Below are 20918 nucleotides of genomic sequence, written 5' to 3'. Positions count from 1 at the left end.
AATCACAATGTCAATTATATCTATGGAAACGCCAGTGGCTTCCCCGTAGATATAATGGTAACAAACTCCTTGAACTTTCTGTTCAAAGCGCAACGGGAAGAACGGTGATGCGTTCTTGCCAGGTGTTAGCCTTATAGTGGTTGAGGGGGAAGGGAATTGGGGTAATGATGTAGCAGCGACCTGCACCAGTACAGTACTGGTGTGGCCACAATGGAAAACTGTACAGACGTTACTTCTTGCGGTTTTCAGACTGGTTTGGTTCTGTTTTGATGGATAAACATTAAAAAAAATATTGTGAGGTTGCTCCGTCGCAGGCTACGGAGAAGGCGGCTACATACATAATATAAACCATTATAGCCATCATATTTATTAGAAATCTTTTATCAAATCTTCACAATTTCCAACAATCACAACGACTTGCAAAGTAAACATCAGCTCACTGACCAACCTGATTGGTCGGGATTAGATTGTAAGACCAATATATGGATTGTATATTCATAAGACCATGTCCAGTGTCTGACTGAGCCTGTATGTTTTATATACGGGCCACAGATTGCCACTTGCTTCAGAATAACATATCACACATGAACTGGTAAAAAGAAGTCACAAAATACAAAAACCTACTTGTGGCACATGTGGTAATGGAGGCGCTGTGTACAGCTATAGTAACTCTCTGGCGTCAGTGGATACAATGAGGAAAACATGGCTGCCCTGTCCAGAAATAGCACCACTCTGATGCATTGACCAGGTCTGGTACTGCAGCCCATGGACGGGGGGGGCTCTGTTTCTAAAGCAGCCATGTTTTCTAATCCAGGATAACATGCGTTAAAGGGGATAAGCAGGGACTAAATTCTGTTTACAGGCTTGGCCTGGTACCGACTAGAATAAGAAGTCAATCTGCCTCCTCCATGTTTGCCGCTAGTTACCTGTACTATGAGGCTGGCTTTGCTATTCTAATGATCTAGTCTAGTCCTCAAGGTATGGGTAACTCTCTTGTGAACATGGGAGAGGAGGCAGATCGACTCGGGTGCTTGTTTCGATCACAGGACCCAGAGTCGGAACCAACCTGGAAACCTGAAATGCACTGACAGAACACAACTCAAACACTGGTACAATTTAGGCCCCAGACAGTTTCTTTAATGCCTCTGTAAAGTGAATGTCATGACCTCACAGTTGGGATCTATCCTGTGAACTGAAATCTTATATCTGATCCTTCAAAGGCCCCCTGCACACGGGCAGCTAAAGTGCAGAAAATCCAGAACAGTGTCCACATTTCTCAGGCTGAATCCAGTCTAGAGACCAAGGCTTCCAGTACCATAGTGATCTATGACACTAGAAGTCCCTGCCTACCTGTGGGGGCTACCGTTCCATACTGTATACCAGATCACATCTGCCCCTGTGTAGGGAGGGATTCTAAGAGCGCTCATACACTCTCTTTCTTGTCCTTCTACTTCTAGGACCGATTGGACACCTTTCTCCTGTCCCGTGTATAGCTGGGACACTCCCTTAGGGCCATTCATGTATTAGTGTCACAAAACACAGAATAAGTTGATTCAACTCTCTGAAAATGTATATATACCGACATACAAAGTCCCTATTGTCCTACGTTAAACATACATGTCACATCTGATAGTCGATACCCCAGCACCACAAATATGAACGTTATTTAGGTATGTACGGTAATATAATCATCACTCAGATTTATAAAAGTTATTATTAGGGCAGATTTAGCAAAACTAGAGCAGTGGGGAAAATTGAAGGGCTTTGTCCAAGAGTAGATATTGCTGGCCTTAAGCTAAGGATAGGTCATCAATATTATATCGGTGGGGTCCAGCACCCAGAACAGCCCCGAGTCAGCAGCAGCCGCTGGATCTGCACATCAGCTCAGCAGTTTGAAGAGACTGCAGTGTTTGGGTGAGCGGTGTGGCCTCTTTGCAGTACATTGGATACTAGTTGTGTTTAGTGTTACAGATCAGCCCCATTGACGTTAATGGGGCTGAACTATGAGCATACCTTGTGACGTCACATGGTCACTGCCGCTTCCAACAGCTAATCTGTGGCGGTCCCAGGTATCAGACCCCCAGCTGATTTTCAATCAGTGACCTAGCCTAAGGATAAGTTATCAACTAATAAAGCCTGAAAAAACCCCTTTAAGAATAGGCCATTAATATCTACTCCTGGACAAACCCTTTAAGGGGTGTTGCTTCAACAACCAATCACATAGATAATCTTAAGGATATCTTATTTTAGCTTTTGATGCTGTACTTGGATGTTCCAGGCTGGTTCAGCCCCTGAGTCATGTGATTGGAACCAGCAGCTGGCCCCAGGGAGGCTCCACCTCCTCCCTCATTGTTATGCTATATAAACCCAGCCCTCATAGCATAGATGACTAGAGGTGAAAACGGGAGAGGGGAGACCTAGGGGGCAGGTGGTATCAAACGTGATCTTTTGTTGGAACCAGCCTAGACCCACAGGTACACCATCACCTGGAGGAAGTAAAATAAGACTCCCTGGACAATCCCTTTAAGGGCCTTATAAAAATGAGAGCTGGTATCTGGTTACTATGGGCAACACCTCCTTTTCCTTTGAACTAGTTTGATAAACCCTCGCCCCGGTGAGCTCCTGGAGTTAGTGAACCGTTATGGTATCTGAATATTCTCATTAGTATCTAGACCATCTGCCAGTCCTGAGAGGGCACCATGTTTGGTTGTGGTGGTCACTGACTGCTTACCGATAGATGCCCACACTTGCATGTATGTGGATAATGCACCATATATTGTGGTTAGAGTCTCCAGCTGGTATAGGATTAAAGCTTAGACTTGGGGGTGCTCTGGATCAGTTGCTGCATATCAATGAGTGCCCGCTCCAGATAATGGGCCAGCCTTGCAGCATTGGTTTCAGCACAACTGTTAAATGCAGATACGGAGAAGTTGATGTGATCTTCCATGGGGTTGTAACAAACGCCGTACCCATCGGGCACCACTGGGCCAAAGCACATGACGCAGTCAGTTTTTGCAGGTACCTACAGACAACACATTGTGTCAGTCACATGGAGAAACAGGGTAATACACTAGGGAAGATGTAAGAGTTGTACCTGGCTGGTGGAGAGGTTGAAATGCATCGCCATGGCGTAGGACGTGTCCATGAAGATCTCCGGCATGCTAACTAAATCCTCAATGGCTTGGAGCTTCAGTCCCAGTAGATGGCGGTCTATGGCTTTTCCATTGATTGCCTGTGAGGATGACATCATAAATGATGTAATAAGGGCTTTTCCAACACTAGGATACTGATGACCTCTCCTTAGAAGGTCATCAGTGGGGTCCGACACCTGGAATCCCCACTGGGGATCCCCACAGTTAAGGTGAGCGCTGCGGCCTCTTCACTGAATACAAAGCACAGCACCGTACATTCTATAGTGGCTGTGCTTGGTATTGCCGCTCAGCCCCATTCACTTCAATGGGACTGAGCTGCAGCATGGCCATGTGATTGATGTACAGGATGTCACCAGTTTGATACTTGTAGTTTGCAGTTCTCTCTAAGCTTGTGGGTGGAGACTAGCTGCCATGTACAGGGAAGGTTTATCATACAATTTATGCTGTTTTCTGATAAAATTCACAAATTGTGGAGCGCAGTCATTTCTGCAATACAATTTGACAGTTTTCATAGCACTTTCCTAAAAAGTGGCCATGTTGGGGGGTGTCTTAGCAGGAGCAGACCTGGCCTTCTCCAATCCACAAATTTACTATAATTTAAGCGAGAAACTCGCATAAATTGTTGCTGAAATGTATGCCAGTCTCAGAAATCTAAAGGGGTTTTCAGAGATTTAAAATTTTTGGATGGACTTTTCCCACCTACCATGTCCGTATAGGCACGATGAGCTTGAACCGCTTTTCTGAGCAGATCCACTTTCTCCAAGTTCTAAGGACAAGAAAGAAGAAAAAAACAGAACATGTGCATCAGCCAGAGCACGGCCTCCTGCCCAAGTATCAATGGGTTCAGGCTTGTCACTCACTTGTTTCCCAGAATCCTCCATTCCTTGCACAAACTCCAGAGACTGCACAGAGGCCGACCGGATAGTGTCTGTCCTACCAAGGCGGAACATTCGTAGGGATGCACTCTCATAAGTGGCGCAAGCTCGTCCGTACATCCTGCCGATGGCGTAAATGATTGTAACTCAGGATCAATAATGTAATATATGTACAGTGACTGCACCAGCCGCATAGTGAGTGCAGCTCTGGAGTATAATACAGGATGTAACTCAGGATCAGTACAGGATAAGTAATGTAATGTATGTACACAGTGACTGTACCAGCAGAATAGTGAGTGCAGCTCTGGAGTCTGATCCTGAGTTACATCCTGTATTATACTCCAGGCTGCACTCACTATTCTGCTGGTACAGTCACTGTGTACATACATTACATTACTTATCCTGTACTGATCCGGAGTTACATCCTGTATTATACTCCAGAGCTGCACTCACTATATACATACATTACTTCTCCTGTACTGATCCTGAGTTCTAGACTATATTACACTCCTGAGCTGCACTCACTATTCTGCTGGTGCAGTCACTGTGTATATACATTACATTAATTATCGTGTACTGATCCTGAGTTACATCCTCAACTGAACCAGCAGAATAGTGAGTGCAGCTGTGGAGTATAATACAGGAGGTAACTCAGGATCAGTACAGGATAAGTAATGTAATGTATGTACACAGTGACTGCACCAGCCGAATAGTGAGTGCAGCTCTGGAGTATAATACAGGATGAGTACAGGATAAGTAATGTAATGTATGTACACAGTGACTGCACCAGCAGAATAGTGAGTGCAGCTGTGGAGTATACTACAGGATGTAACTCAGGATCAGTACAGGATAAGTAATGTAATGTATGTACACAGTGACTGTACCAGCAGAATAGTGAGCGCAGCTCTGGAGTATAATACAGGATGTAACTCAGGATCAGTACAGGATAAGTAATGTATGTACACAGTGACTGCATCAGCAGAATAGTGAGTGCAGCTCTGGAGTATAATACAGGATGTAACTCAGGATCAGTACAGGATAAGTAATGTATGTACACAGTGACTGCATCAGCAGAATAGTGAGTGCAGCTCTGGAGTATAATACAGGATGTAACTCAGGATCAGTACAGGATAAGTAATGTATGTACACAGTGACTGCATCAGCCGAATAGTGAGTGCAGCTCTGGAGTATAATACAGGATGAGTACAGGATAAGTAATGTAATGTATGTACACAGTGACTGCACCAGCAGAATAGTGAGTGCAGCTCTGGAGTATAATACAGGATGAGTACAGGATAAGTAATGTAATGTATGTACACAGTGACTGCACCAGCAGAATAGTGAGTGCAGCTCTGCAGTATAACACAGGATTTAAGTCAGAATAAAATAAGAAAAATGTATTTTAGAAAGTTACTTGACTTTTACAGGTAAAATCTTTATGGAAACATTAAAATGACATCTCGGCCTATAGCCACTTCTGCCAGTCTCTATAATGGCTTCTATCACTCACAAACTTCAGGCCACTCCTAAAATCTTTAGAACTCCTAGTTCTCATCTGTAATAACCTTCCCTATAATAACCGCTCGCTTTCCAGAGCCACTGGTTGGAGGACACTCCAGATCCTTCTATCTTAAACCAAATATCTACACAAGATCTTCATTCTGGAACTTCTGTTGTGTTGCGGCCATTACACTAGACTTTTCCATGCTATCAGATATTCACAATTTCTGGCTTACGCTTGAATGGACCCCTACTTACCGGAAATACGCCAGCTGGAGAGCCACTTGGATAAAGGCATCTGGACTCATCTTTTCTGACTTCGGGAAATTTTTCCCAAATGCTTCAAAAACAATGACTTTAACATCCAAGTCATGAATCAATCTAAAGTGGGGAACAGAAGAAACAAGAAGAGAATAAGTAGAACATAACGGGACTATATACAATGTATACTGCCAGTCAAGGGTCTCGGGTCACCCCTTTAAATGTTGCGTTAACTGTTTCCTGTCTGCTAATTCACATAAACCATATTTCAGGCCAGCATGAAGGTCATATCCGTAAATGTACACTCACATGTTTAGGTTTTGCTTGGCTTTATCAATGTCATCCTTGATTTCTGGAGTGATGTTGAAGCGCAGTTTCTTAGGCATTGGAAGCTGAGCCATCGGAGAGCTCACCAGATCGGGCTTCTTCCTGTATTAAAAATAAATAATTTGACATGTTCTCTTCATTTTCTGCAGTTTTTCCCCTCTGATTCCTCAGAGGGGAAAACTGCAGCTGCCATATCTCCTATATATTGCATATGGAGAGGCCAGAATAGTCTGCTCCCTAACACTCTCTTACTCACTCATGGAGGACATGTTAGGTTACTGATGTGAATAGAGCACTTGGGAGAGATAGAAATTGCACTATTAGTTGCTGCAACCTTCGTCCAAGAGTCTTTCTTTCTCACTCAATTCCCACTGCTCCTCACTGCTGTTCTACAGACACTTGTAATCTGATATCTGAGTAAAGTGAAAATCAGTCTTGGGAGACCAAGATGAATTTAGCAGGGATTTCAGAGTGCATGAAGGGTTTTTTACTATTTCTATATTATTTTAAGTGGATTTCTGGACTCAGATACTAATGTCCTATCATTAGGATCGATAACAGAGTGGTGGGAGTTCAACACCAAGTGGCTGTGCAGCTCAGTGGGATATTTACCTCAATGGGATTGAGCTGCAGACAGGCCTCATAACAGATGAATGTGAGGTCACAAACCTGTAAAGTGGAAGTTGCGCTGCAAGTGCTTCAAACAGCTGATCAGCTGGGGTGCCAGTTCTGGACCCACCAATCTGATATTGATAACCTATACTAAGGATAGATCATCAATATCCTAGTCATGAGAACCCCTTTCATATTCTTACTTACAGAGTATGGCAATAAAAATCATTTTACCTTATTACATTGTGAAAACCCAGTGTAAACAGAGCAGTAGTATCTACCTCTACATTCACCTCTATGGGGCTGACAGAGCTCGGTCTTTGGGCATCTCCAACGGTCCCATAGAAGTTAGTGGAGGCATAGTCACATACACACATTAGCACACCATTCACGCTCTATTCTGTGTAAAGGTAAAAAAAATTATAATAGGAAGTTTTTGTATAAATATATTCTGTGTGGACTGAAATAATTCCCATGATTAATTAAAAAAAATAAATGAGATATGGATATAATGCATTCAGAAGACCCTTACGTGTATTCAACAACATGATCCAACAAGGCCACGATGGGCGGTCCTTCTGCAGGGGCATGTTCATACACCAGCCCGCAAGACCCATCCTCCGCTACTATGAACTAAGAGCAGACACAATGTGAGAGGTCTAATATACCAAATACTCTGCTCACAAAGTATCCCAAGACCACCGCCTCTCCTACCTGAAGGGTTTTGTCGAACCACCGGTTGCCACTGTTCAGACGGCTGCCCCCGCCATGTAGCATCTGAGCAGCTACGCGACTCTTGTAGAGTTCATCAGAAACCTTGGGCATGGGGCCATCCAGGCACACGGTGAAGATGCTCTTCTGGATGGAGCGGACCGACTCCTTGTTGGTTTTATCTAGTTATAGAAATGAGAACATCAGAGGTGTAAGGCGAAGCTCCCGAGCTCCAACACAAAATCTGTTATCCATCATGTGCCATGTACAACACTGACAGTCAGTGAGATGTGAGTGATGAATGAAGATGACTATCCTTGGCGATGATGAACTATCCTTAGGTGGGGTCTGGCTCCTGGCACTGACTAAAAGGACATTGTCCTTTTCACTGTACACAGCATAGCACCATACATTTTGTATTGGCTGCACATGGTAATGCAGCTAAGTCTTATTCAAGTAAATGGGACTGATCTACCAACTTGTATAGAGCTGGGCCTGGTAAACAATGAAGGAGATGAAGAGTTCTGGTAGTGGATCTGTGTGGGTGTCAGTACAGATGACGTCCTCCAGTGCAGTGTCTCATACAGTGTATGATGTGTTACAAATGGTCAAATTTAAAGGGGTTTCCTGGATTTATCAATGGATGACCTCCTTAGTATGGGTCATCAATGAGACTCCCATTCATCTTCAACTGATGACCTATCATTAGAAAAGGTCATCAATTAATGAAGCCAAGTAAACCCCTTTATATGGTATTAGAATCGATTGTGAATGCATGAACAGGGTCGTAGGAATACCACCTTGCACATGACTAGACGTCATCTTCAACTCACCTTTGATGAGATTGTTGTAGGCCTTGGCCCAACTGTTCCTGTGATTCGTAGTCAAAATGCCAATGGGCTCCTTGTTGGTCTGTAGTGAGGTCCCCCATATCTTTTCCAGCTGAATAAAAATCTGATCAGAGGTGAGGGGGCTTCCATCCCTGTTATATACGTCCAGCTCAAAGAACTACAGCGAGATAAGGATACCAGTAAAGACCAGTAACGTCATCCTCAGGACATCTAAATCTACCAATGAGACAATGAAGGTACCTGGAAGTTATGGGCCACAGTTATATGAGTGGAGGGGTTCTTCCCTTGACTGTAGTTCACCACAGAGTCCCGCTTTGGACCAGGAATTCGACAGGATGACAGAATCTGGTAATACTGATTCATACACAGAGGTTTACCACCAAGGTATTCCACCGGAAGGGTCTCACTGTAATAGGAGGACACAATATATATCAGGCCCATAGACATATTAATGAGAAGGTCTGCTGGTGCCAGCCCATTGCTTACTTGTCTATCATGGCTTTGAAGTCCAGAACGCCCTCAATCAGCTTTGCGGCAAATCTAAGAGAAACAGAAATTATTGTAAAACCAAACAGTAAAATGGTATTGGTGGTGCTGGGGCTGGCAGATGGTACAAATACCTCACCTGGCCATGAAGTAGACTGTACAGATGCCATGGGCCAGTGTTGAGGAGGGGCCCTGCCCTGAACAGATAAGCATTTTTGCTTTCACTGCATTTACGGTAGTACTAGCGCCCCCTAGTGGTGACTTATATCAATGACCTATTCTTAATGGGTGTCCCAACTGATCAGCTGTCTGTGGAGGCAATGGCGCTCTTCCCTGTGCTCATGATGTCAATTTCATCGGTCACATGAGCAGCAGCAGCCCAGTCCCATTCAAGCGAATGGAGCTGAACTGTAATGCAAAGCAGATCATGCTATGTACGGCACCATGCTTGGTATTCAGTGAATAGGTCGCAGCACTAAACACTGCAGCCTCTTCAACCAGCTAGGGGTCCTGGGTGTCAGACCCCCCACTAATCACACCAAGAATAGGTCCTGGAACACTTTAGTGCTGAGTGGGGAACCAGTTACTGTCAGGTGACTATGACGGCAGTTTATCTGCACTGAAAACAAAGGAAAGGACATGTTGAAATCAAACATGCCCGACCACCTGAGGTCAGAGAGTCAGGACACCGCCATACACACACTGCTGGACAATACGCATCTAATGTGCCTGAGCATATATATATATATATATATATATATATATATATATATATATATATATATATATATATATATACACAGACATTGTAGATCAGACACCAGAAACCTGACACATAAAGGCGGCTTTCAGAAAGATAACACCCGGATAAGATGTGAATACTGGCTTGTCACTTGTAATGTGCTGCATTATTGAGTAAGATGACCGTGTAATGTTATAATCCCCTGCACTGTTGAGGAGGGGTACAGGCTGGAGATCAGAGTGACGAGTGGTAGAATCTGTACACAGGGGAGGGTCTGGTATAACTGGCCATCATAAATCTTATTGGACTTTATTTTGAGCGGAGTGGAAATAGCTGCCAAGTAAGTGTGGGAAAGGTCACCCTGGGCAGAGGCCATCCTCTATCTTGCTGTGTAATTCCCCCCCCCCCCTTCTGCTACAGGGTAGACATAGGTCACTGTACAAGGCAAGTGCAAAGTGCAAAAGGAAAGTTACTTACCTTAGCTGTCCCTGTCTGTCTTCAAAGTCTTGCTTTGGCAAAACCACCCCAGGGCTGGAGTGAACCACCACAGGCAGACGGTATTCCAGATACGCCGTCTGCAGCCACCAGTCAGCGAGCTGCGGAGAGGCACACAACAGCACAATGTCACTAAATCAGGCCCCCCATAACAATGTCAGGGTTGGCACTGCGCATTCAGAGTTTGAAGCAGTGTGGCTGCTGGGGGAACTGCTTTGGCGAAACTGCGTTAAAATACAATAGTAGTGAAGTGGGCATCGTTCACACATCGAGCAGAAAAAAAATACGCAAAATACGTCTTTTTGCACCCACAGCAAGTCAGTTTTTATTACTGTGAGGTTGCTGAAGAGTTCAGCATTTGTAATGTGCAGGTAGAAAACCAGCCTGGCTGAAGGAGCAAAATCCATGCAAAAAAGCAGGCAGTTTTGGCCACGGGCAGGTCAGCTGCAGAGTGTCCAGCTGTGGACGACATCCCACATATGGCCCTGAAAGTGTATACTTTATATCAGGGGTTATTTTATGAAGGCAAATTCTATTAGGACATATGGACAACATACAGGGGAACAACCCAATCAGCAACCCCCACTTTGATCCAGTACAGAAAGCCACCCTAATACTGTGTCTACCCTTTTAGCCATGTGATACTACAAGTCTCCTGCAGGGGTAGCTGTAGGGAAAATAACCACCTGTTAAGAGGGTTTTCCCAGTAGTCAGCTGTTTGGTAGAAGTGTAGGGAGCAGCCCTGGGCTACGTTCTGGAAGGGTTTGTCCATCCCTCTCTCCTGAAAGGCTGGAAGAGACCACGTGACTGACTCCAATCCATGAGGAGTTATTTATTTGGTCATGTGTCCTCCCTCAGCCAGTCAGCGGAGGGTGATAGGAAATTTAAAGGGTTTTTCCAGGACTTTCAAATTGCTCATCTATCCATGGCCGATCTTTAAATGATGACCTAACCTAAGGATAAGTCATGGATTGTTTAGCCTTGGGAACACCTTAAAAGGGTTTTCTACCCACCGGTTGAGGGGTTTCCTGATTTAAAGAGAGTCGTGAGCAAGATAATTGCTATCAAACTAAAGGCAGTATCTTGTAGGGTGGCTTCTACACTTTCTTATGATGTCTTATTCTGCTTGGCGGTTCCTTGTTCAGGATTTTATTCTTATGGAAATTAGTGGGAAAGGGCTTCAGGGTCATTTCTTTCCTTTACGCTCAGCTCTAGTAAACTATGACAAACTCATACAAGCAGTGGGGGAGGAGCTGGGGGCAGTTAGGGCAGGTTATCTACAGCAGAGAGTGAAGCCCCAGCAGAAGAGGACACGCCCCATCTCAGCTAATTTACATAAGAATAAAATTCAGATTTTCAAGAAAATGGAGCTGCAATGTAGAAGAAGAAAATAATCTTTGGTAAGTGTAGAAGCCGCCATACAAGAAACTTTCATTATCTTGATACTGATTTTTCGACTTCCTTTAAAGGCAGTTTCTACAACTTGTGCTCTCCAGCTGTTGTAATACTACAACTCTTAGTATGCCTCTGCCAGTTAAGGCTGGGAGTTGTCTAGTTGCAGCAGCTAGACAGGTACAAGTTGGAGGCCAATGATCTACAGTAACAGTATCAATATCAGAGGTCAGTACCCAGTTTTCAGTTTTCTTTGCTCTCCTCTCTAGACCCTTCTGCAGCCGCTCGCCCACTCCAGACGTCCGGAAGTCTTCCACCAGCCCCTCGGTATGGCTCCATTCTTCTTGAGGCACCAGGGGTCTCAGGGCCAGGAGGTACTTGTCCAGTGTCTGCTGCAATGGTGGTACTGGAAAGTGGGGCAATCCCTCCTGGTGTGCCAAGTACCTACCTGGCAGCTTCACTAGTGATACAGGCTTTACCAAGCGAGCCGGCCTTGCCTATATTTAAAAAAAAAAAAAAAAAAAAAAAGAAAAAAAAAAGAAAGAGAAAAGAAACTTAAATTATATAAGTCAAATAGTAATGCTACCCAAAATTACATGGGGCACAACGTCTTAGAAAAAAGGACTGTTTTTTATCTTACCAGAAACAGCACCACCCTTATCCATAGGCAGTGTCTGGTACTGCAGCTCTCTTGGATCTGGATGCTGTAATACCAGACAAAGACTATGGACAAAAGGGGCGCTGTAACGGCATGTTTATATGTCTGACTGGTTGATACCTGTGAGTAACAATGTCCAGATCTTTAGCTGTGTTAATAAATTTCTGCGTGTTATAAAAAGCTGAAGTTTCGGATTCATTTCAGAAACTGCGGTTAAGTTCCTTATTAAAAGATAGCATCAGCATATATTGGGTTAATAGGTTATTTGCCCCTAGATGTGGTTTCTGGGCTCAGAGGCCATCCAGGTATTATAGAGTCAGCCAAATATTTGGGTCCCGGCAGTCCTAGCGCACTTGTCCACAGGCAGTGTTAAGAGGAGGTACATAGTGTGGGGTGGCCTATAGATGAGAAGGTGGGGTCCCATGAGACGTGATCCCCTATGTATATCCTGCGTAGTCTGGTTTAGTAGATTCTCAGTGCAGGTTATGTGCAGTTATTACTTTCTCCATCTGTTTGTACAGTGCGAGATATTTACATTGCACAATACATCATTACCAAGGAATGTGCTGCAATAGCCTGTGCTACAGTACAGCAGAACACCCCGGTAATAAGGCTGTAATACTGCTACAATGTCCCCATATCACATATACAGTACATGGGTAAAGGGAGAGGTGACCAAATAGTTTAGTCCAAGGGTAGATGGCAGCACCAATAACTGCTGTGGAGAAGGACTCCTGACTACGACTACACAATCTAGTCTCACCAGAAGGAGGAGGCCTAATCTATGCTGTGACCAATTCCAAAAAAAACATGATACTAAGGGAACCAGTATTCAAAAAATTGCCTAATATATTCTTAAATGGGTTTTCCAGACTTTATAATTGATAACCTACTATTAGGATAGGTCATCAACTGAAGATCAGCGGGGGATCAGAGACCCACAGATTGGCAATGGCACTCCGAGGCTATGTGATGTCACGATCATCGGTCACATGGCCTGCTGGCAGTTCTGTTCTATTTAAGTGAATGAGCATGAGCTGCAATACCAAGCATAGTCACTAGACAATATAAGGCGCTGTGTCTGGCAAGTGGTGAAGAGTCTGCAGCTGACTGACAGGCGACAGATCCCCATCAAGGATAGGTCATCAATTAATAAACCTGGAAAAGTTCTATATCTAAGAAAAGGTCTGCTTTATTTCTCCAGAAGCAGCGCCACTCCTGTCAATGGGCTGTCTCTGGTACTGCAGCCCAGCTCATAATCCCCTAGTGCTGTCTCCATGGGGATTATGTCCTTATTGATTTCTTGAACCTACTTCTACTAATCTGGAGGACACGGATGATGAGATCTTGGGCCTTATCCTGGCAGTCTCCTGGACATGGTGGATATAACAGGATAAGAGGTAATGAGATGAATTATCCGTCGTCTCATTATTCTGATCCCAGCGGAAGCAAATCAGGTAAGAGCAGGAGGACAGCCCCGGCCGGAGGGGTAAGACATAGAGCAAGAGGCGTACTGTACCTGATGAGACCGGCGCCTGTCATCCATCGCCATACCTGACGCTCTGAGACAGACTAAACAACATGCAGGACCAAAACCTTACACTGGAAACAAAACGGCAGCCATTACAATTTGGAATAGTTACCCAGATACTAACTGGTGCCTATTATTCAGGTGATTCTCCTAGCTGCACAGAACTTCAACTCTTACAGAAGTTTATACTCCGGAGCTGCTCTTCCTACTGTAAAGCTGACAATTTCAGCAGAACCCTCTGACCATCTATTGTGCATGAGGGGTCATAATGCTCTTCCCCGATGTCGAGAGAGAAAAAGGATTGAGAGACAAGCGGTCACCAGAGGTGACTGACTCCCCTCTCCCTGCTGAGAACAAGCCAAGTCTGCATGTGTATTGGAGGGTTGGGAGGAATAGCTGTTGGCTGTACAAGTGTTCAGCTGATAACTATCTCAAATGTATAACTAGCTTTAGTCTTGAGGGCATTACTCCCCTCTCCCTACTGAGCACACCTGCACTCTCAGCCAAACAAAGTATGTGTGCACAAAGGTGGATCTTAAGTGTATGACTAGCTTTAGTCCTTGCGGGTGCTATGCACCTATCCTTACAAAGAACATATGCACTCTTAGCCAAATCAAGTGTGCACGTGTATAGGGAATAGCTGTCGGTCAGTGACTCGCTTTAGTCTTGTAAGTGCTACTATACAGTCCTAGCATCTGTGAATTAGTACATATGGGAGATACTTTTTCGCTAGTCTTTCTGAGAGGGCCCCTTTAACTTCAGGATAAGCTTACCCCTAGCAGGGACCCCTTTAATCCTAGCTTACTAGGGCTAGTATGTGTCATTTAAAGGCCAGTCACAGGTCAGTGTGTATGGGCCTGTATATCTTCACCAGGTGTTGGTCTCCATCAGCACCACAGCTGTACTTCCGTTACAATGTGTAATATCCCAGCATATTGGAAATTGGGAAAGACATAATATAAATCCACTGTGAAAATTGCGAAAGAGTGTGTATAGCAGCCTATGGAGACCTCAGGAAGGGAATTACCCTATAAGCAATTTTCCCTATAAAATATAATTACGGCGCTGTTACCCTACAAGTAGGAGGGTTAGTTATGTAGGGCCCCTGCTGCTATCCTGAGGGTATGGGGACATGTTACAGACTACATACCTGATGTGCAAGTGTCTACACCGGGGGAATAGATTGTCAGCAGGATGAATGCAGGAACGGGCTGTTATAACCTCTGTGTATGTTGGACATGAGATCACATCTCAACTGCCCGCCGGGCACCACAGTCACTGCTTGTGTCAATAATTGTGCAACACTTGGCAGGAGAATCAGGCGTGCCGCCATAATGAAGCCATTCACAGCTCTGATAGTGGAAAAACGGAAGCCCTGGGTAACAGGACCATGCTGTTCTTACTCATACCTCCCATTAATATACAGGGAACTGCTTAAGTAACAACCCTTAGACAAGGCCTATGTGGAGACTCCTGTCATGTGATCACCATGTGACTCCTGCGAATGAAGTCGCACTACAAAGCAAGGTGCTGCGAATGGGACTCAGATTCGCTAAATAATTGAGGGTGTTTGTGTCTTTTCCAACTAAAAGTTGTGGTCGTAATGCGATTTACAGGGAGTCGCTATATAATCCCACCCAATCACTTCACTGCTCTGGAGCGAACGCAACAACCTAAAATGCATTTTAAGGCAATTCTCTAATATACCGCACTATAGTCAGCATTTTCTGGGTAGCTCTTCTTAGAGGGTCCACTGACAATCTTATCAGTGTATCCTCTTCCTGGGATCCCCCGCCGTCATCTGCACTAAGTGTTCAGTATTCCTGTAGCGCCACCACAGGGAAAATGAAGCATTACACCATATCCACGCATATCAATGGGTTGTCTATGTAACGAAGGACAGGACAAGGTCCTCCAGAGTAAGAGTCACTTTTTGCAACCACTCTCTGGCAAATAGATGAAGATATTGGACAGGGGAACCTCACCTCAAATAAAAACTGGAGAACCCCTTTAACAGTGAGCACACCCTCCCCTACAACTCCCTTGACCACCAAGGTGGACAATTACTAAGAAGAGGTTTGGTATATGGGACAGCCACCTTCGGTTAGATGACCGAGAGATATTTGTGTCATGTATGTGTGTTGAGCCCTGACCAAACCAAAGACAACAAGCACGTCATGGGGTACCCCCATCTTGGGATTGTGAGGGTCCTACCTCTCAAACTATCCTATATAAGATATCAATACGATATGATACAACTATGAGTAGATCTGCAGCACAGCCCACAGACACCACATTTTCCTGCTGTAGTTTTACACCTGGCGCCCCCTGTATGTTACCAGGGACCATCCACCTGTATTTTATAAAAACTGATCCTGGAGGCGTTTTGGTTATTATAAGGTGTCGGCCATTGCTCGGACTACAGTCCCAGAGCTATGAAGAGGAATGTAAACTTTACCCCAGTTTCATGTCCTTGATTTCCCGTTTTGTAGCTGGAGCGTGACCTCTGACCACCAATGGTTATCAAGGCAGAGAGCTGTAATAACTGATTATAGCGCTGCAACAGCCAGATACAAACACACCCTACAGGGCAGGGCATGGTAAAGACTGCTGGATACTGATTCCACTGAACTCAGCTTTCCCAGGTCCCTGAACAGTGCACAAGTCTCCACTGTCAAGCAAAACAACATTTTGCCCTGTTTTTCCTTCTACTTTGTGTGTCATTATTCTTTGCAGTCCTGGAATTCTATTCACTGCAGTGCAAAGAATTGTGGGATGACAACTTGTTGTCAACAGGCAATGACGAATTGTAAAAAGTAATCCAAAGTAATGTTACATCTTCTCCCTTTTTCTTTGTGTGTCAGTATTCACTGTAGATCTAGAATTATATTCATTGCAGTCCAAAGAATTATGGGATGCCAGATTATTGTCAACAGGCAATGACGAAATGCAAATTCCCATTCTCCTACATATACAGCAGATCCTGTGTACAGTCCATGCCTGGGACTATCATGAGCTAAAAACTACACCTCAAGGGTATGAGACCCCGGCCCATGTGTAACACAATACACTGCAAACATCCTGACTATTCAGAGCGACCATGCTTCAGCACTGACATACACCGACATCTGCTGGCCGGCCGGGGTCATCATCTAGGACATCAAACCCCCCTGAATCAGTTTACCAAAGCATGGATGTTTCTCCCTAAAATAGAAGTCCTTGAGGCACCCTTTACTATCAGCCTCCTACACGTCCAGTCCTGAGAAAGCAGAATTGAAACCAACAGCAGCTCCTACAGTGGTCACTATGCTTTCCCAGACTTCTGAATGGCAGATTATGCGAAACGCATGTTGGTGACTATGGAGCTAGGCAGCTTTGCCATTCAGCAGCCAAGAAAAGCGGTGTGGAAATCTGAGTTTGATGATCGTCCAGCTTAGCTAGAAATAGGTAACGCGCACCCTTAAGAAAAGAAGAAAGGTAACGTTAAAATCCAACAGCCCAATCCTTCTCTCCCCCAAAATGTGGGACACGAGAACACTCCAACACACTCCAGACACTGCTCCAGCCAAAGTCGCCATATTCCGCTGCCGTTCATGGCCACACTTTGTCACTGCGGCCTCATAAGGCTCGGACTACATGGCGACTTTGGACAGGAGCAAAGATGTCAGTATTTCTTTGTGAGTAGTGAATGTGGTTACGTTGCGACTCACAAGCTGCTATAAACCTGATGGATTTCTGCTGACTGTTTTGTTGCAGTGACTGGTGACATGAGCGCGTTCGCTTTCATGGCTGGAATGAAGGCAGAATTATGTATGGCCTGAGGGTGAGAGTCATGGCAGGATCGCTCCCTCGCAGTCTGCTGAGCCACTTGCCACTTAAAGATGGCGCCATAGAGTTAGAAGTGGCCACCTTGGTGTGTAAAGGGGATGTCCTGAGATGGGGCGATAGTATTGTATGGGGCACATGGGCCCCGGCTACGACACATACAGGGCAGGACCCTCTAATTCAAGAGGGTGAAGATGGGTGAGGGTGCAGTTACCAAGGCAATTGTACTACACCCAAACAGAATATGACCCACATACATTGTGCCGCACTAATACTGCCTGACAGAAAATCTGGCCTTATTGCCCATAGCAAACAATCCAATCTGGGGTGGAGAGGCCCCATAGACTCTACATTCAGCCTCACTTATTAGCCTTGTAGCCAATAGCAACCTGTCAGCGCTCATTATTTACCTTCTGTGGAAAAATGAAAGTAGTTCTGTGATTGGCTGTAAGACAAGGCCGTGCTATGGACATGGCCTCCGGGTTCAGGGTAAAAATACACGGCAGGCTATACGATATGTTCTCCTGCCGTGGGAGCATTGCCTTAGACATGTCAGACATCCTACAATGCCAGAAAATCTCCGCTAGAAAATGGAGGACGACCTTTGGATGTCTGCAGTGGATTCGCCCCAAGTGAGGCATTTGGCTATCTGTTGTGGACGCCACCTCACGAATTGGCGTGGCAGTACCTTTGCTTCAGCAATGCAGGACTACAGCACAGCTTCCAATGGGAGGCGAAATACACACAGAATAGGAGGAAAAATCATTGTGCAGAGCGAGCTGTGTGAACACGTCCCTAGAAGGATCTCTTTGCTGCAGCTCAGGACTTCTATCTCCCCTATATGACCGCTATATAGATATGTACTTATCACACGGGGCGCAGGAGACCTCATACTGCACCTCAGGACTTCTATCACCGCTATATAGATATGTACATGTCACACGAGACCTCATACTGCACCTCAGGACTTATATCACCACTATATGAGCGCTATATAGATATGTACATATCACATGGGCCACAGGAGACCTCATACTGCACCTCAGGACTTCTATCACCGCTATATGATCGCTATATAGATATGTACATGTCACACGAGACCTCATACTGCAGCTCAGGACTTCTATCACCGCTATATGACCGCTATATAGATATGTACATGTCACACGAGACCTCATACTGCACCTCAGGACTTCTATCACCGCTATATAGATATGTACATGTCACACGAGACCTCATACTGCACCTCAGGACTTATATCACCACTATATGAGCGCTATATAGATATGTACATATCACATGGGCCACACGAGACCTCATACTGCACCTCAGGACTTCTATCACCGCTATATGATCGCTATATAGATATGTACATGTCACACGAGACCTCATACTGCAGCTCAGGACTTCTATCACCGCTATATGACCGCTATATAGATATGTACATGTCACACGGGGTGCAGGAGACCTCATACTGCAGCTCAGGACTTATACCACCGCTTTATAGATATGTACATATCACACGGGACGCAGGAGACCTCATACTGCAGCTCAGGACTTATATCTCCCCTATATGACCGCTATATAGATATGTACATGTCACACGGGACGCAGGAGACCTCATACTGCAGCTCAGGACTTATATCTCCCCTATATGATCGCTATATAGATATGTACATATCACACCGGCCGCAGGAGACCTCATACTGCAGCTCAGGACTTCTATCACCGCTATATGACCGCTATATAGATATGTACATGACACACGGGACGCAGGAGACCTCATACTGCACCTCAGGACTTATATCACCGCTATATAGATATCACACGGGCCGCAGGAGACGTCATACTGCAGCGCAGGACTTCTATCTCCCCTATATGACCGCTATATAGATATGTACATGTCACACGGGGCGCAGGAGACCTCATACTGCACCTCAGGACTTATATCACCGCTATATGACCGCTATATAGATATGTACATGTCACACGAAATGCAGGAGACCTCATACTGGATGGATTCTGAGGAGCACACCATCCCTATGGCTCCATCCTTTGTCACATATTGGCGCGTCAATGCTTTCGTTCCCATAACGCTGGACTGCAGTGCAGTTACCCACTGAAAACAATAAGAGGAGGAACGCATGCAGTATATAAACTGAAATCTGCAGTGTGAACACGGCCCAAGGACGATTTACTTACCACCCCTAAGAACTTATATTTCTCCTCCAGGATTGCACTATAGACATGTGAACATGATACAGGCGGTTCTCTCCACAAATACATTGTGCTGAAACCAGAACAGTTTCACGCTATGACGATCCAATAATTGCAAAATAATAGTGAGAAATTATAAAATGGCCAAAAAAGTAGTAAAAAATAAATGAACTATAGGGCTACTACGGCCACAAACATGGCAACCTTTCCCAATGACACATATATACATCAACATAAAGGATACTAAGATAGCGGTTATATGCAAGGCCTCCGTTCTCTTGACACGCTACCATATTGCAAATTATAGGTGTAGAAAAAAAATGTGAAAAACTAAACGGCTGCTACGAATTGGGGAACGTGCACACAATGCAGTTAAAACTACATGGGAAATAAACGCATGCCGTATTGGTGCATTTTTTGACGCAGTTTATTAATTTTGCAGGGAAAACTATTCACATCGACGCGTTTCACCTGCAAAGTTAAGAAAGTGCAGCGCATGCAGTTTTCTCCATTGCACCCGCATAGTGTGAACACAGTCTTAAAGTGTTAAATCACCTAAAAGTGATAGCCCTGAACACGATTAACCCTAAAGGTGATCTGTCCTGGAAAGAAAGGGTTAGCACACAGGTCATACCCTACCCTACCCCCCCATTTCATGACCCCTCACCCCCACCTCCCCCAGGCTGCTGTACTTACCATGCTCCTAGCTATAAAGGCCAGCATGTCTCCTGCAGGGGAGAGATATCAGAGCCCCAGTACAAAGTCCCTACTGAGAGCTGTCACTGCCGACCTGCTGTCACTCACAAGGACAGTGGCAAGGGAACTTCATTGCTGCACTGTCAACACAACTCTGCTGCACTGCCCACACAGGCCAGGGTGGGGCGCAGCGGCCATGTTCTGGCCGGGTCTCCTCACACACAACAAATTCCCTTCCGTAACATCACCCTGGGATAGAAACCGCTCTCAGGAGAAGAACTCTCCTCCAAATGTTTGCAAACAGGAGATATACGCAACTAGGAGTTGCCAGGAACAAATATGGCGCCCGCGTTCCCAAACCCAGAGCCATCTTGATTAAGGGCAAATGCTTACTAGACGCCATGACGTCACCTCTCAGTTTCCTGATATGGAAATCATTTAACGAATGTAATATTTAGCGAAAGCTTGAAAGGGCGGAAAATGTGCCCTTAGTAAAGATGGCTGAAGGGGACTCCTCGACGGCCATTTTTGTAATTGGCAAGCGCCTAGTTCTGAGGGGTTACGGCGTGTTTGTAACGAGGGGGGAT

The 20918-nt window shown here is 45.0% G+C and overlaps 1 protein-coding gene across 1 annotated transcript; it reads right to left on the bottom strand.

The window, feature by feature from the left end:
- Window positions 1-351: 351 nt before the first annotated feature.
- On the bottom strand, window positions 352-20649 carry CRAT (carnitine O-acetyltransferase). The gene is made up of 14 exons (XM_075259954.1): window positions 20332-20649; window positions 11641-11901; window positions 9995-10113; window positions 8776-8829; window positions 8530-8695; window positions 8272-8446; window positions 7442-7620; window positions 7260-7360; window positions 6098-6217; window positions 5786-5908; window positions 4013-4148; window positions 3856-3918; window positions 3095-3232; window positions 352-3022 (listed from the first exon to the last, which is right to left on the bottom strand). The coding sequence occupies exons 1-14, from the start codon at window positions 20356-20358 to the stop codon at window positions 2807-2809; spliced, it is 1878 nt and encodes a 625-aa protein (XP_075116055.1). The 5' UTR covers window positions 20359-20649; the 3' UTR covers window positions 352-2806.
- Between the last annotated feature and the right edge of the window lie 269 nt (window positions 20650-20918).

This window comes from Leptodactylus fuscus, chromosome 11 (genome assembly GCF_031893055.1).
Source record: "Leptodactylus fuscus isolate aLepFus1 chromosome 11, aLepFus1.hap2, whole genome shotgun sequence".
NCBI classification, from domain to species: Eukaryota; Metazoa; Chordata; class Amphibia; order Anura; family Leptodactylidae; genus Leptodactylus; species Leptodactylus fuscus.
This window is presented reverse-complemented; position numbering and strand designations above follow the sequence as displayed.

What these genes read in the sequence shown, in the direction of transcription:
- CRAT (XM_075259954.1), bottom strand. Translation starts at nt 20,358, where the DNA reads ATGCTGGCCTTTATAGCTAGGAGCATG. An exon ending in CTACAACAATCTCATCAAAG is followed by an intron (nt 7,621 to 8,271) that starts GTGAGTTGAAGA and finishes TTCTATAACTAG; the next exon opens with ATAAAACCAACAAGGAGTCG. An exon ending in GGTTCGACAAAACCCTTCAG is followed by an intron (nt 7,361 to 7,441) that starts GTAGGAGAGGCG and finishes GTCTGCTCTTAG; the next exon opens with TTCATAGTAGCGGAGGATGG.